This window comes from Gouania willdenowi, chromosome 16 (assembly GCF_900634775.1).
Source record: "Gouania willdenowi chromosome 16, fGouWil2.1, whole genome shotgun sequence".
NCBI lineage: Eukaryota > Metazoa > Chordata > Actinopteri > Blenniiformes > Gobiesocidae > Gouania > Gouania willdenowi.
The window spans coordinates 3,864,377-3,881,651 of NC_041059.1; the positions used below are offsets into that span (position 1 = coordinate 3,864,377).

The 17,275-nt window shown below is 37.1% G+C and overlaps 1 protein-coding gene across 3 annotated transcripts in view; it reads right to left on the reverse strand.

The window, feature by feature from the left end:
- Nucleotides 1-17,275, reverse strand: part of grik3 (glutamate ionotropic receptor kainate type subunit 3) — a 163,936-nt gene that overhangs the window by 33,043 nt on the left and 113,618 nt on the right. For all 3 annotated transcript variants that reach the window (XM_028470424.1, XM_028470423.1, XM_028470425.1), the window contains 3 exons: nucleotides 14,157-14,264; nucleotides 10,338-10,451; nucleotides 1,963-2,166 (listed from right to left, as the gene is read on the reverse strand). In XM_028470424.1, the coding sequence (XP_028326225.1) occupies nucleotides 1,963-2,166; nucleotides 10,338-10,451; nucleotides 14,157-14,264 (426 nt within the window). The remainder of the gene's footprint in view (nucleotides 1-1,962; nucleotides 2,167-10,337; nucleotides 10,452-14,156; nucleotides 14,265-17,275) is intronic.

Below are 17,275 nucleotides of genomic sequence, written 5' to 3' on the forward strand. Positions count from 1 at the left end.
CATTAAAACTGTAAACTGTAAGTAATAGAGAAAACTGTTTGAAACTGTCCCAACAGCTCGTGAGGAAGCTAGCAGGCTAGCATGTAGCATTAACCCTCCTTGACCCCATTCGATGTTTATCATTAAAAAACAATAGTTGACTTTATTTTGTTGCTTCATATTTCATTTGATCATTTTAATAAATAAAGCACACACTTATCATTATATTTATTTCAATGTGCTGAACTTGCACACATTGATGTTCATCTGGGGTCAATTTGACCCCAAGTTGGTTTGGCAGAGGATTGTGTTGATAACGAGAATGTTGACCCTCCAACAGACACAATCCCTTACAATCATGTGAGAGAAAAGGATGAAATATTTTCAACATACACTAACTCTAAAACTCAAAGTTCTCGAGTATTGAAAGGAAACGTGGAGAAAAAGAATCTAATGTGTCTCCTAAGGTGGCTAATAGCTCACAACGCTTCCAATCCACGTTGTTTGGACTGTCCAACAATTTTAAGGAACACCTTGTCAGCACAAATGTTTTCAGTTCACATTAAAGTTGTATACTGTAAATAAGTAAGTTTGAAACTGTCCCAACAGCTGGAGTGCAAGCTAGCAGGCTAGCATGTAGCCTTTAATAACTGTAATTTAAACTCACATCAAAAACTGTTCATTACTAACATTTGTAAAGTATTTGGATTTCAGAAAAAATTGAAGGGAATTTTGTTTGATCCAAAACTGTCAAATGATTATGTTTTAAGATGCAAAGTTCAGCCATTTTTGGTTGTTAATTTACAGGTAAAGGATTGATTATGAGGATAAACCTCACATATTGTTTATGTTTACCTGTCCGCAGTAAACCACATCCATAGGTTACTTTTTGTTCAACATGTAAAATGGGTAAAGAGGAACTTTCCTAAATCATGTGGCTAAAAACCTTGGTTAGTCAGACTCAACCGCCCCATGATGCATTGCGAGCGTAATGAAAAAGCATCTCTTCTTGTCTTCCATTAGTTTTTTTTAACACTTTTGTAAATAGGGCTCTTGTTTTGAAGTTAACAGGAAGTTTGGTCAGTAGCACAATGGTGGGTCTTTGAAAATCTCCGTAATGTCGTCATGAAATGTGTCTACGTGAGTTTTATGGATCAAATGATCACATGTTTATATTCTACTTGGTCAGTTTCTCACTTCAAATGTTTTCAGAACATTCAATGTAAAAGTGGAGAATCAACAGATATTCAGCCTCAGTGTGAACAAGGTTTTTGTCGATGTAGGTTCCAAATGCATCTTGGGAAACTTGGAAGTATACCTCAGTGGGAACGCTCATCATCCTAACCATACTAACAGTATATAATAGACAGTATATACTCATTGAGCTTGTAGTATACAGTATAGTACAAAATGTGACATTTACAACACAGCCTTAGTCTTGTACATTTTAGGACATCCTCATTTGTCACATCAAACGGACTAATTTTTCAAACCAAACGCCTTCAGATCAAACGGCCTCATGCTTCAAAATAAAAGTTCTCAGACTAAATAGCCTCAGACAAAACTGCCTCAGGCCGTAAAATATGAGGCTTTGGATACAAGAGTAAGTTCAAAGCTCGTGATTTCTATTTATTTTTAAAGGTTAAAATATATCAGTGTTTCATTTAACTATATGAAACAATATGGTGATATATCGTAACTTTAAAAAATAAAATTTCAATTTACTTCGTCAAACAAAACGCCAAGGCGTGAGACGACTTTTATTTTGAAGCCTGAGGAAGTTTCATTGGTTTGACAAGTGAGGCTGTTTGATAAATGACAGAGGTTTTCCTGATACCGGATACCTCACTGTGAGACCTGAGGATGTCCTAAACTGTACACCGTAGTGAAGTCTATCTTTCATTTAAGCAGATTGAATGGTAATATTCATGGCATTAACTATTAGCTACAGGTAATCCATTTAAAAAGAGAAATCAAACCTACGTGTTCGATGAGTTCCCTGATCATGCCGTTCCACTGGCCCTTGTCGTCCTGAGAGCCGTACTTCCCATCAGGCACCAGGCGGATCTCATACGTGAATCCAAGGACGCTGCTCAGCTCCTTCAGCAAGTCGATGCAGTATCCTTCGAATCGCTCGTTTCCCACCAGCACCTTGTCAGACTTCTTAAGCATGACGTATGGCTCCTCCTGCAACACACGCACAGGATCAAATGAAAAGCAATGGTGAGGTCAGCGTTTGCAATTTGTTTCAGCATGTGCACCCAATTAAAGCCAAGGGATGTGAGCTGACGAGTCGCTGTTGCATTTAACGCACACTGACAGCACATTCACGTCCAGCGAGCAGACGCTGGAATAGTACAGAACACTTTTTAATAATTAGACTTCAATGTAAGTCCATTTCATTTCAATAGGTGGAGATCATTTTCCTTTGGCAATCACGGGGTAACAAAGAGCAATATTTGTAGTATTAATCATATGCGGGGGCAGGGGGGGGAGAAGTTTTCATTACAGTTTTCTCAAATTATTTGTAAAAAATACAAAATATACACATTTTAAGTGCCATAAAACAGTGACTGTACAAAATATAATGAATTCATTTGTTATTATTGTTGTTAAGTTATTTTTTGGCGTTCGAGTCATGTGACTTGGTTCTTCGTCTGTTGCACATTGTAAATGGTGAAGCGACACTGCACCCAGCAGTTCATGTATGGTACTGCAGCAAAAATGAAGCAGACAATATTTTCTGTTTATTTTTAAAAGTTAAGACATATCAACGTTTATTTATTAATCAAACAATACGTTGATATATTGAAACCTTTAAAATATAAAATGAAAGAACGGCTTTTCAACTTACTTCGTCATGTATACCTCCGGTTCCTTCAAAATAAAATGCCATGTCGTGTTTTACAGCCTGATGCCATTGAGTCGGATGACTTTTATTTTGAAGCCTGGGGTTGTTTTATCTGACAAAGGTTTTCCTGAGACCTGAGGATGTCCTAAAACGTACACCGTACATGGAAGATTCCATTTAATTTTAGTAGGGATATGGTGAAATTTTAAAAATTAATATCTTGGTTTGTAAGTGACTGAACTTTAAGTCTAATAAAAAAAAAAAAAAACTAGTTTATCTGCCTTGTGTAACTTTAAATAATACATTTCAACACTCACTCAATAGAATTTCAAAAATCTAGTTTAAAATTTGATTCAGTCATGTCGGGTTTGTTCCGAGTTTCTGCCGGATTGGATCTGGATTGCACATTTCATCCAGATGTTTCCAAAAAATGGGATTGCCCATACATTTGGACATACTGTATCATTATTAATTAGGATGTACATTTTTTTAAAGTGTTAATTATCATGGTGCCATGATCAGGACACATAACTGCAAATATCTGGCAAAGAGGAGATTTAGCTCTTGGTGGAGGTTTTGCGCTCTCTGCGTGCTCTTATTATTTATTAAATAGACATTATTAGTTGCATAGCTCAAGCCTCTTTGTGTCTTTTTCTTACATATTATGAAATAATGTCTATAGTGTCAATAAATCTGATCAATAGAACCCATTTCATCCACTCAAGCTACAACACCACCAAACAATGGGTCACCTTCACACTGGAATCAATTACCCTGCTCCTGAGCTCAGTTTGAAAATATCATACCACGCCGTTGGAGGCAATAAATTCTATTATGGCTTTTTTTTGGTAAATGAACCAACATGTTTTGAAATACGCTGCGGGACGTGTGAGTGTATCTGGCAGTGAAATGGTAACAGGCTCTAAATAAAGGAAATCATTCACGAGCAATTGTGTGTGTTACCCATTGTCACTGCGGGGATCGGCTCCGTGGAGGTTGGTCACAAGTGATGAAGGCCACACGTGGCCGTGTTCCATTTCACTGCCGCGCTCGCTTCCTAATCAAGTTTTTTTTACGGCTCAAATTATGAGCAGCCAGGCAGGATATTACAGGCCAGTAAAGAGTGTCAGCCACCCGAGCATTAAATGAAGCGACCTGTGCAGACACCATGTAGGAGAGTCTGTAGGTTTAGGCAACGCGGCTGGATTTGCATTAATACTGAAGGGGGGGGGGGAGAAAAAATAGAATGAAATACATAATAAACCGTCTTGAGATTTGCACCAACCACAATGTGGTTAACATATACGACTAGAATATTAACATTTCCTGAAGAAAATGCTAGTGAGAATGCAGGTGCTGGCCTGCATCGCACTGCATTAGATTAGCATTAGCATTATTATTAGTTAGCATTAGCATTAGCTAGTATTAACATTAGGAATTAGTTAGCGTTAGCTAGCATTAACTGTCACTACCCGATCTTTTCACAGACCAGATCTGTCCAACGCACGCGCTTTGCTATTGAAAAAGAATTAGAAAAGTATGTTTTGAGTGAGTACCTATTTATTTTGGTTTTTATCATATTTTCTGTTTGGTTTTTGATTGTTAATGTTGTGTATTGTTTTTATTTGTTTTTTTAATTAACAAAAAAAAAAAAAAAAAAACCAATTAAAAACACCACAAAACAGTCACATATTTAAATGTTTACTATTAAAATATTTAACAAACACTGAATGGTCAGTTTACATTCAATGATCACGTCCCAGCAGTTCTGTCGTAAGGATCGCGAGTGCAGGAAGTGACGTAGTCTATGCGCATGTGATGAAAGAATCTGAAAGCATTCGGTCCGTGTACGTATTACGCACTGATAGTTAGCATTAAGTAGCATTAACATTAGATAGCATTAGCCAAACGTTAGCATTAGCATTAACCTAGCATTTAAAACATTAAAAAATCCAATGAATCTCAGCATTTAGTCCAAAACACATTAAAACTGCCGTAAAAAATGTAAAATATAACGTCCTATTTACAAGAATAAAGCAGCTCTGCCCTGATTTCTTCTTACTTTTTTATTTTATTTTTTTTTACTCTGTCATTAAAAATCCTAATTTTTAAATGAATGTTTAATTAATACTTTCAACTTACTTTCATATCGGAAGCAGCACATATTGATGACGTCTCGCGTTCTTCCAGTTTTTTTACGGCCTGCGGCGGGTGTATTTGAGGTAGTTTAGTCTGATGACTTTTATTTTGAAGCCTGAGGCCATGACAGCGTTTGGTTTGACAAATGACAGAGGGGTTTTCCTGATACCTGACACCTCACTCTGAGACCTGAGCATGTCCTAAAATGTACACCGTTGTAAAGTCTATCATTGATTAAAATGAAGTACCTTTGACGTAAATCTGCTAACAAACAAACAAATAAACAAACGCCAGTGAAAATATTCCAGTATGACTGCATGTGCAAGAGCCTGGAACTTTCCTCAAGTTGTCCAATTAACTTGATCAAAAGTTTGCATTTTTAGGGAAGAAATCCACTGCCATCTGTTCCCACCCCTTAGATTCCTGTTTATTCCACTTTCCCCCCGTTTACAATCTCAGCATGGGTGGGCGTAACAGAGAGAGAGAGAGAGAGAGAGAAGTAAGGTGAGCCTGCATGCACACATTACAGGCAATGGAGTGCAAACAATTAATGTAAGAGGGGAAAACACATTAGGAAGCTTTAATCTCTTCTCCAGAGTTATCACGATAAAGCTGTCAGACGTCTTGTTCATGCATCACTGGAATCAGTTTGATGCTGCGTCATTAGACGGAGGATGGGAGATTGATATTAAAGAAGAAACCTCTGCTTAGCAATTTCAAGTTTGTTTTATGATCCTAAACTAATGATTTCCCAAAGAGCTTGCAGAGTTAGGAAGATGTCAGAAATATCACCAAAAAAGACAGAAATAACTCAACTGTGTGCAGCACAGGATACACACAGAACAAGGCTTTTAGTTTGTTTAGGGGACAAACATAGAGCAGTTTATTCTCATGTGGGCCACAGTGTTCAAGTAATAGTTTGCACATGCACGTATACATACAACACAAAATATGTAAGAAACGACAATATCCATGCAATAAGTAATAGATATCAGCAGTGCTGGGAATAACGGCGTTTAAAGGGCCCATGTTACACTAATTCCACTTTTCTGTGCTTTAAACATCATAAAGTGCTATTAGGGCTTCAAACACATGCTCAGAGTATTTATTTCATTGGTCAGTGTCCCGTCTATAGACACGCCCACTCATGACTATGCATAAATAGGACGCAAATCAGCCTGTTTGTGTAGAGTTGCTCAGAAAATTACTTTTCAGAGGCTGAAACTCTGGAAAACAGGTGAGTTTGGGAAAATAAACCTCAAATACTATGTTTTTGGGGTTCTTAGAACAAATTAAGATGGGTGAAAAATAGCATGACATGGGACTTTTAAGTAAAACGATGCTACTAAAGGCGCTACTTTTTCGGTAAAGGAGTAATCTAATTAAATACCGTACTCTCCTCATCGTTACAACGCCGTTATTGTTAGTGGGGAAGTAAAGTGACACGTTACAGTTCGGTTTATTAAAGCACCACGGTGTCAGACATCCCATCTCAGCACTTTTCATCCTGCAGGCAGCAGCAGGACAGTGAAGAGCGCACGAGAGAGCAGGGGTGGGCGGAGTCTCCAAAACAAACATGGCGGCCGACATGGAGAAGACCTTTGCAGCTGTTGCTCTGCTGTGTTTTAAAAGACCTGGATTTATTATTGAAATCACAACAAGAAGAGGTTTTAAAAGTGTAAGTTTGTACCGTACTACGGGCTGTTTTCGTCTGCGGGCTAAGAACTACGCTTGTCACGCTATTGACGTCAGACCTGCTCATTGTTTGATTGGTTACTCTGCACGTGTTTGTCCCGCCCCCCTGACCTCAAACGCCGTTAGCGCTTCCAGATTAATCGCCTATATAATTAGGATTTATTCCAGGCTACATCTCTCCCGTCTTCTGATTTTAGTCATAGTTTTAGTCTCAATCAATGACTTATTTTTTAGTTTCCGTTTCATTTTCGTCTGCAAAAATATATTTGTGACAAAAATATTAATGACAAAAATATTTAGTCAAACAAAATATAAAAATAACTTCATAATTACTTTGCAGAGTAACTAATTTTACTTTTACAGCATAGTAACTGAGTTACTATTTTTGGGAGAAGTAATTTGTAACGGTAACTGAGACGCCCAACACTATCAGTCCCAACAGGGTCTTCACTTTAAATGTCCTTGATTTTGTGACCAATTTCTATTTAATTAAGGGAAAATTAAAGAAGTTTGTAATAATTTTTGTTTTTTTTTCAACAGTTTAACATTAAAAAATTACTGCAATCATGTGACAAAAGGACCGGAAAAACTGAGAGCTAAGGCTGTGAAATTAATCAAAATTCAATTACGATTTCCATTACACTCAACGATTACAGAAATTATTATACACATGTTTCATTTGCTAAATAAAACCAACTTTACTTTTTTCAAGTTGCACTTATATTATTAGTAATTGTTCAAAGAATATGTTTTACAGAGTTTCATACAACAGTGAACATACAAACCAGTTTTTTCTTATTTAAATGCTACAGTTCTGTAGTAATATATAGTTCAGATGCTGTGCACTGCATTTGTTTACAAAAGGGAACATATTTGAATATTATTTTTTTATTAATACATTGCTCCTTTTTATTTACTTGCATTCAAATAATATATATTTTTTGTTTTGTGCATAAATTTTAGTGTTTGAAGGTTTATAAATCACTTTTTTGGTTGACAAATAATCATTTTAATTAACGTGATAATTTTTTTTTCTATAATCGAGCAGCCCTACTGCAAATATTGTTGAGTATAATTTATTATTATTATTATTATTATACATCAATTTTATATAGCGCTTTTCTGGGTACTCAAAGTCGCTTTACAATGAAGGGAGCAGTGTATGGGGTCGGTGCCTTGCTCAAGGGCACCTCGGCAGTGCTTGAGAAGTGCCCTGGCACCTCTCCAGCTACCAGAACAACTTCTGTTCTTTTGGACACAATGATTTCAAATTTCTTCTGTCATTTTTGCTCTCTCCTGCGGCCCAGATTGGGCCCCCGGGCCTTGAGTTTGACACATATACAGTAGATCTTCACCACTGCACACTATTTATTCATTATTCATTTGATCCCACTTCTCCTCTTACGACATCATGGATATCACATTAAAGCTAATAATTAAGTCCCACTTTAGCTTTCCTTTGTGTAATTGCAGCTTTGTTATCTCACACAGACGTATTACTAGTGTTTACTCTAGCTGGATGTCTATTTGTCCTGAAGGGCTATACAGGCTAATATGGAGGTGTAAAAAGATCACAATCGTTTGTTCAATCTGAAGATGTAATTAATGCATTCTGCTGCTGATTCATTTCCACGGGCTGCTGCTGCAGGGCTTCTCAGAGCTGACAGAGAGTCACAGCACATAACATGTAATCTATCATTTGGGTTGTGCTATGTTTAGATTTGGAAATTTGTGCCATGTATTATGTACTTGTCATTCACAGGGATGTAAAGAAGCCAGCAGCTCATTGGACGGTTGGAACGGGAGATGCTAAAACCCGGAAACATCCGGAAACATTTCGTAGACATAGGCCAACGGATACAAAGTAAATTGTGTCCCGTACTGCATGCACAGGCTGTAAAATCAGTTTACATATATAATATAACATAAGTTTATCATCGTACCAGTTGCTAGAGTTACTATCTTTACCAGGAAGCAAATATTTATTTATGGTTATTGTTTTCCAGACTTTTATTGAGCTTCATTTTATTAGTTCCTACTGCATATTTACATGTTTATAAATGGTATTTTATTAATGTGCATAGCTCCTGTTATGAACACTAGTGCAGTGTTCGTAGGAAGTAGGTGTTGCTGTAAAAAAGTGGGAGGTTCAGTAGCTTTTTCATGGATGGTTAAATGAGGTTGAGTTTGAAGGTGGGACGTCAGGGACATTTAGGTTTGTTGTGAAATGTGTAGATTGATAATTATTGTGTTTTCATATATTTTGGCTGTTAGCAAGGACACTGTAGGGAGTCGAACCCCATCTAGTCCCATTCCAGTTTGTTGTCCTCGTGGATCCAGATCTCCTCGTTTAGTGTCATTAATCCACAACAGTCAGTTTAGATCAGGGGTGTCCAAATCCGGTCCTCGAGGGCCACTATCCAGCATGTTTTAGATGTTTCCCTCTTCCAACACACCTGATTCAAATGATCAACTCCTCATCCAGCTCTGCAGAAGCCTGATAACGATCCTAATCATTTGAATCAGGTGTGTTGGAAGAGGGAAACATCTAAAACATGCTGGATAGTGGCCCTCGAGGACCGGAATTGGACACCCCTGGTTTAGGTGCACTGAACGGGAGCTAACTGCTAACAGCTATATACAGTACTACTCCAGCTCGTGCCGCTGCAGGTACAAATCCACGGTCACGTAAAGCATGGACTCAGGAGGTGGTGCGGGGAGTGATCTCTCCAGTGATTGGCTCTGGTGCGCACGTGACTGTGGTGGCTCCGGTGGACAATGATTTTTGCAGTCCAAACAAATCTGACATCACACACCCTTGAGCCAAGCAGCAGCCATGTTGAAAGTCTCAGGTCAATCTGAGCCTAATTTGCATGACGTCACAGGGTTAAATTTCTGAGAATGCACTAAAGCCACGTTTACTTTATAACACTTTCTGCTGATATAATCTCAAAAATCACAAGGTTTGAATGTAAATCAAAGGAAAAGAGGCCACCAGGCTACGAGGAACAAAAGTGAAACTAAAAGACACACTCACCTTCCACTCAGAAATATGAATTATGTTGAATAAAACAATGTGGATAAAAATGTCTGATTTCTTATTCTTGAACCACATAGTGTTTGTTTTATGTCAGTTATAATCTGATAATATATTTTACACATAATAGGATATGGGTTTTAGATTATTTAAAGTTGTTCAAGGCATATTATTGCATTGGTAACTTACATGATCTCTGTTACTTGTCAGAGCTCAAGTGTGCGTGTCCCTTTAGATGTTGTCGCCGCAAGGAATTGTGGGTAAGCATTATCTGGTCTCCTTTGGTAAAGGATGCATCAGTGTTTCCTAGGCTAAAGGAGGTTATAAAGGAAGCATTGAGCGTCTTTTCCTGAGTTTAAAAAGAAATCAGACGTTCTTCATCATGGCCACCACTTAAACACTTCTGGGGGTGAAGGAACAGTGGATAGGAAAGGAGATAGGAAGGTTATATTTGTTATAATTACAGTTCAATTATGATTACAGTAAGGAGCATTCTGTCTCTGAAATGTTTCCGGATGTCTCCGGGTTCTAGTATCTACCGGTTGGAACAGGTTCAGGACAGAATGTGACTGATGGTTTCTAGATGGATCTGGATTATTTGTCTGGATTTTCTGATTCTTTCTTGCAACGACCTACCAGGATGGTGGTGATGACGAGCGAGCGGTTCGCCAGGGAATCAGTGATGTTCATCCCTTTCCGCTTCGGCACTTCTGTGATGTTAAGACCTCCTGATGCACTCCACTTTCCCACCTTAGGAAGACAGAAAAGAAAAGTGTGTGTAGCTGAGTGTGTGTGTTGGTGCGCTGCGACCATCCCCTACATCCAACATATGCTGTAGCGCTGCTGGATGGATTAGATGATTGGACAAGTCAACTTAGTGTGGGAGGGTGGCAAAATAGTTTCATTAAATTTATCTTATTATAGTTTTGACAAAAAAATACAAATGATTTGATTGATTGATCAGGAACTGAGTGTTACCAGGTGTTATCTATAAAAACAGCTCGATCAGAATTCTCCATAAAGCAATACATAACCAATCACATGACCTTCATGTACATACAGTACATACTAACCATAGATTCAAGTAAAGGATGACAAGTACTCACGTTACTGTAATTGAGTTGCTTTAATGGGTACTTTTTTTTAGTGTATTTCTAAAGCAGTCATTTTAGTTGTACTTAAGGTACATTTTAAAATGAGTAATTTCTACACCCAACCGTTACTGAGTAAATTCATATTTTTTTTTGTTTTAAAATGATCAACAGACATTGTGAAACTACAAAAAAATGTAATAACCAGACAACAATCAAATGCATCACATCATAACCGACCAATCAGATTAAATATAATAATGCACGGTGCCAAAACAGTGTTAAATGGAGATTATTTTCATAAATGTAGCTATACTATACTTAAAGCCTGGGATTTGTTTTATTTTCAATTGAATTTATTGTTGTTATTTTATTTAAAAAAGAATTGTGCATTTTGACAAACCTTTTATTTTATACAGATGTATTTGTGGCAAATAAATGAAGATGTTTACTGTGTCCATGGCAAGATTTATTACCAAAAATAAACATGGAGGGTGAAAGTAACTCTTTTATGTTGAGTACTATTTAACTGAGCTATTTTTTACTTGTACTTGAGAATAATTTCAATCAAGTAACAATACTTCTACTTGAGTAAGATATATCAGTACTCTGTTACACTTCTGATACTTATCGTACATACAGCATATTTTGTGCAATATTAAATACATAGTTTATTTATTTTATTTTTCTCTCTCTCGGTGCAATAAAAATATGTATAAATACATATATAATGCTAACCATGTGTAATAATATTAGCAGTTTAACTAACAACCAACCAGGCCATGTGCAATTTCTTATTTAAGACAAAATAGTAGCACGTTTTCACTTTAGCACTAAAGCACTTTATCGTCTGCCTTATGCACTTTAGCTGCAATGCTCACTTTATTTCTGGTCTGTCCTAAGCTAAATGTTGTTATATTTGAGTCTTTGTATTTTATTGTATTTGTATTGTATTTATTCATGAACCATTTGACTGTAAACATCCCAGCACAGGTTTCCTATTAAGGTGGGCGACACTGTGTGGATGTTGGCCCATTGTGAGAAGCAGCTTTTTGGATCATTTAGCAGCTTTTTTGGTCGAAATGACAACTTGTGCTGCTTTTGGTTGCTCTAAATTATCAGAAAAAATTCAAGATGAAGAAAGAGGATGAAAAAAAAAAAAAAAAAACAGTTGTGACTGCAGGGGGCAGCAGTTCCAACTCTACGGTTTCACAGTGAACAATGAAACAGAGAAGAAGAGCTCTCCTGAATAGTCATTTTAAGTGGTTTTGGGTTTCACTCCGATAGCAAACAATGGGATATTTACAGGCAGTGGGGCCGTGTGACATCATCAATCATGTGTTTTCAAGATGGAGGAACACTGGCTCTGAAACTGTAAAGTAGAACAAATATGGTGCAAAATAATGTGTTTTGTTCGACATAGATCTACCAATAAGTAAATTTCAAAGGCTTTCGGCCACATTTGTAAAAACAGTGGAGGATCCATTTAAGGGTCAATCAACTCAAATCACTGACAGCTAAAATATAAGCTTTACTAATAAAATGAGAGATGATTTAGAAGCTGTGTATGCGTATTCAAAAACATGATTTGTAGGCAAAGCGATTTATACTGTCCATGATTTTTTGCTAAATGCAGAGAAAAGTATGAGCCACTTTCACTGATCGCTAATCAATAAAAGGCCCCACAAACCATGATTAATATGGAACACAATCCAATCCTTAAGATTAATATAGCATACATATTTTGGTGTGGTAAGATAACACATTCTTTAAATAGAAAACATTCAGAGGATTACAAGAATTCAAATGAACAGAGGGGGGATGAGGGGAGGATGGGGGGGTGGGGGGATGCTGGGTTTACGACACAGTGGAAGTACATTTGTAATCTCAGAGAGGCGAGGAATACAAAAAAAAAAAAAAAAAAAGAAGAGATTACACAAATAAAAGGAGTTAAACATGCAGGACGCCTGGAGGCAAAAAAATAATAAAATCTGTTCATTTTGTAGAGACACACTCAACATATCATTACATATCATTAGCACAAATAGTCCCGCGGCTGTCGCTAACAATCTCCACACAGATTTTAATATTCAATGGGGTTTGTGCTTGAGGTGGATCCATTTAAAGATGTGAAAACACACACACACACACACACACACACACACACACACACACAGGAAACCTCCGTTAGCCTATCAAAAAAGCACGCTAGTCACATCTTGTCACAGGAGAGAGACTCAAAAACACCTGAATGACTTCCGTTTGGCAAAACACTTTCTAATTGTGAGCCGAATTACAATTAGCTCAATTCATTAAGCTACACTGAGGAAAAGGACTTCCTGTAAGAATGTATTTATCAATGATCAGAGAATGGAAACGGTTGCATTCATTTTCCTCTGTTCATAATTCCTGCGTAAGCTCCAACTTGAGCTAATATTCAATTACAATGGATTACCGTATGTACTGTACTTGGAGGGAAGAATTTTAACATTTAAAGCCGATTCCAAGGATATAGATGAAGAAGAGAAAAATGAAATCCCTCTGCCACGCAGTGCTGGATCTAACGTGCTTTAACTGGGGATTTGTCAGTCGCACAATACGAAGGCAGTAATATGGCATCAAATAGGGACGGTGCTCCATGCTTAATTGACCACATGCAGGACAAGACGCCAAGGAAAAGGAGAATTACTTCAAAGCTGCAGAATTAAAAGCTCAAGTTCTCAACAAAAACCAACCCTGCTATTATACAGTCCTGAGTGATTAGTATTTTAAAATAAAAGTGTCCTAAAAACCCTACGTTATAATAAAACACATTTATTGTCTTTTTATTTTATAGTTTAATTTCAAATAAAACGTGTTTATACAGCTCATTACCACCAAACAGCATTTTGGGGCATCACCTCAGATTAGAAAGAGAGGCAGCAATTAACACCCTAATGTGTACCGTACCCTAATCTAATTTGCTTTATGATCCACTAACTTATGCTCATGTTGAAACAGCCAATTTGCTTCCTTGTTAGGAGGTAAATGATACTGTCAGATTGGCATTATCTGCTCCCTATAAAAAAAAAATAAAAGATGTCTATGAAGGCAGTAACCCGTTTTATTCCTTTTCATAGTTCAGGCATCAAAGATGGGGTTTTCATGGGGGTGGGGGTGATGAGACGAAAGAAAGGGTCTTAAAATGAAAGTTAGGGTGATTGAACCTCAAAGAAAGAAATATTATCTGTTTTACCAGGTTTATTTAATTTAATTTAATGATGTTTTAAAATAAAGGACTTGATGTTATATGCCACCTTTTGTAAACTTTGTGTGATTGTTCAAACAAAAATACAGAAAAATAAAGAATAAAATGTAAAGTTACCTTTTCCAGGCCATCCTCCTTTAGACTGACGATATCCAAGTCAAAGTCAGTGCGTAGACCAGTCGTCTTGTTGAAGGATAGTCTCCCAGTTAGACCATCCCAGTGGGACTGAAACACAACAAACTCACACATCATGTTCTGTGGTGCTGGTTGAGAAGATCAGCACACCATAGACAATCTTTGACGTATTTCTCACGCAACAAGCTAGCAGTGCGGCAGAAACAAGAAACACGCTGTGTTAGCCTTAGGAAATATTCGAGTATTGTGTGTACAAAGCACTTATATAGAGGCCAGAAATGTGTGGTTGTATTACATTAAGTGAGTTTCATAAACTCTAAATGGTGTTTGTTGAACTTGGAAATACAGAGTTACGAGTTGTCTTGAACGCAGCAGTACGTGTTTTTCGGTCAGCTCACTTCTTAAGTTAGCTACATTCTATTCCACGTCACAAATGTGTGGGTGGCGGTGGTGGTGTAACAGTTAAGATCAAACAGTACCATGTTTTGGAACCTAAACGCAGCCAAAGAGTTGAGGGATTTCCATGCAGGACCCGAATATAACATTGCACACACAAGAGCGTCATGGATGCAATGCAGGTGAGCACTTACAGGTGTAAATGTGAACTAAACCATTGCATTCAATCCCTGAACAGAGAGTTGGAGATTAATCTGTGGAGGTAGACCACACTGGAACTAGCATTAGCATTAGCATTAGCATTAGCGTCTAAGCGCGCGCACATGTACACGCGCGCTTCTGTGTCCATCGTTACCCTGAAACAGACAGAAGTCTCCAGTATGAAAGCAAAAGTAAAGGGAAGTGCATCACTGTGCTCTATGGACTTTATTTTAAATGAACTAAATGAGCACGCACACATACAAACACACACACATACAAACACACACACATACAAACACACACACACATACAAACACGCACACATACAAACACGCACACATACAAACACACACACACATACAAACACGCACACATACAAACACACACACATACAAACACACACACACATACAAACACACACACATACAAACACGCACACATACAAACACACACACATACAAACACACACACACATACAAACACGCACACATACAAACACGCACACATACAAACACACACACACATACAAACACGCACACATACAAACACACACACATACAAACACACACACACATACAAACACACACACATACAAACACACACACATACAAACACACACACACGCAGACGCTGTCCCTGCTTTCAGAGCTGGTAGACTGGGGAACAAGTCCGTCGCCTGCAGCCGCATTGCTCCAACAGATACATTTTCACCGTTTGCTCATAGGTTTTCACCTTTGTGTAGTGTTGTAGTAGTCAAGGTCTTGGTCTTTATACCAAATTTTAAAGGTCTCGTTCTCGTCTCGGGATTTTCCCTCAAGACCGTTGGAGACCAGCACTAATTCCTGCTATTTTTAAACTTTTTTATAATGTGATAATAACAAGGAGAAGAACGAGATAACACAATCCTTTATTCATTCTTTAATCCATCACGTATAATGACCACAACCTTCCTTAATGTGACTGAGTGACGTGTGTGACACTCACACACACACAAGCAGGAGAGAGAGGCGGAGCTAAACATGTCCGCTAACTTGTTGGTTGTGAAATTTGGTTTCATGAACCACGAAGAATACATTTGTAAAAGCAGAGCAAAGAGGAAACACTCTGTGGTGTGTAGGTGACTAGACATGTTATTTATTGGCAGAAATACTTTTAAACACTTGCTGTACATTCAACTCACATAAAAATCTTTTTTTCAAATATGTAGAATAATTGTGAATTTATCGGTAGTAGTTTTAATATTTTAGTTCATTTTTTGCAGACGCCTTTTTTGTCCGTCAAATGTATTTAAAAGAAACTAAAACTAAAGAGACAATGTTATTTAACTGTCGAACCTTGTCATCATTTTATTTATTTATATATTTTTAAATTAAAAAACTTGACTCGGTCTCGGTGCATTCTGAACATGTGCATATTGCACAAAAATATAAAAATAGTTTGACATGGTGAGGAAACCAATGGATTTTCCCGAACCATGACGACCCTACAGGCTAAAGCTGTAGCTGCCATGTAGCATCGCAGACATTATACTGAGAAGATGGAGCATCAAAGGGAAATGTGTCACCCCCCCCCCACTATATAATAGCTCATACTCTCTGGCCCCCCGCCATGAGAGTGGGCGGCACGTTGAAACATCCCTAATTCAGAGAGTGACACAAATGCCTGTTCCATATCACATCCCAACGGACTATTTGACCTTCACAAGGTGTCACACTTCTGTCTCAATGTGTGCAAATATCAGATCTATTTAGTGTTTCTATGGCAGAAAGGACATATGTGTAGGACTGTGCCCTTTCTTTGACTCAGAAACTGATCCGTCCTCCGTGAAAAGCAATTAGAGATTTTATATAAACCTCCGACATTTTCTAGTGAGCAGCCGTCTACAAATCCAACACAAATACTGCATTTAAAACATAAATAGATAATATAGATAATATAGATAGATAGATTATAGATAGATAGATAAATAATATAGATATATAATATAGATAGATAATATAGATAGATTATATAGATAGATAGATAGATTATAGATAGATAGATAGATAGATAGATAGATAGATAGATAGATATATAATATAGATAGATTATATAGATAGATAGATAGATAGATAGATAGATACAGTAGATAGATAAATAGTATAGATAAATAATATAGATGTATAATATAGATAGATAGACAGACAGACAGATAATATAGATAGATAGATGGATAGATAATAGATAGATAGATAGATATATAGATTATAGATAGATACAGTAGATAGATAAATAGTATAGATAAATAATATAGATATATAATATAGATAGATAGACAGACAGACAGACAGACAGATAATATAGATAGATAGATTAGATTGATTATATAGATTGATTATATAGATAGATAGATAGATAGATAGATAGATAGATAGATAGATAGATAGATAGATAGATAGATAGATAGATAGATACAGTAGATAGATAAATAGTATAGATAAATAATATAGATATATAATATAGAT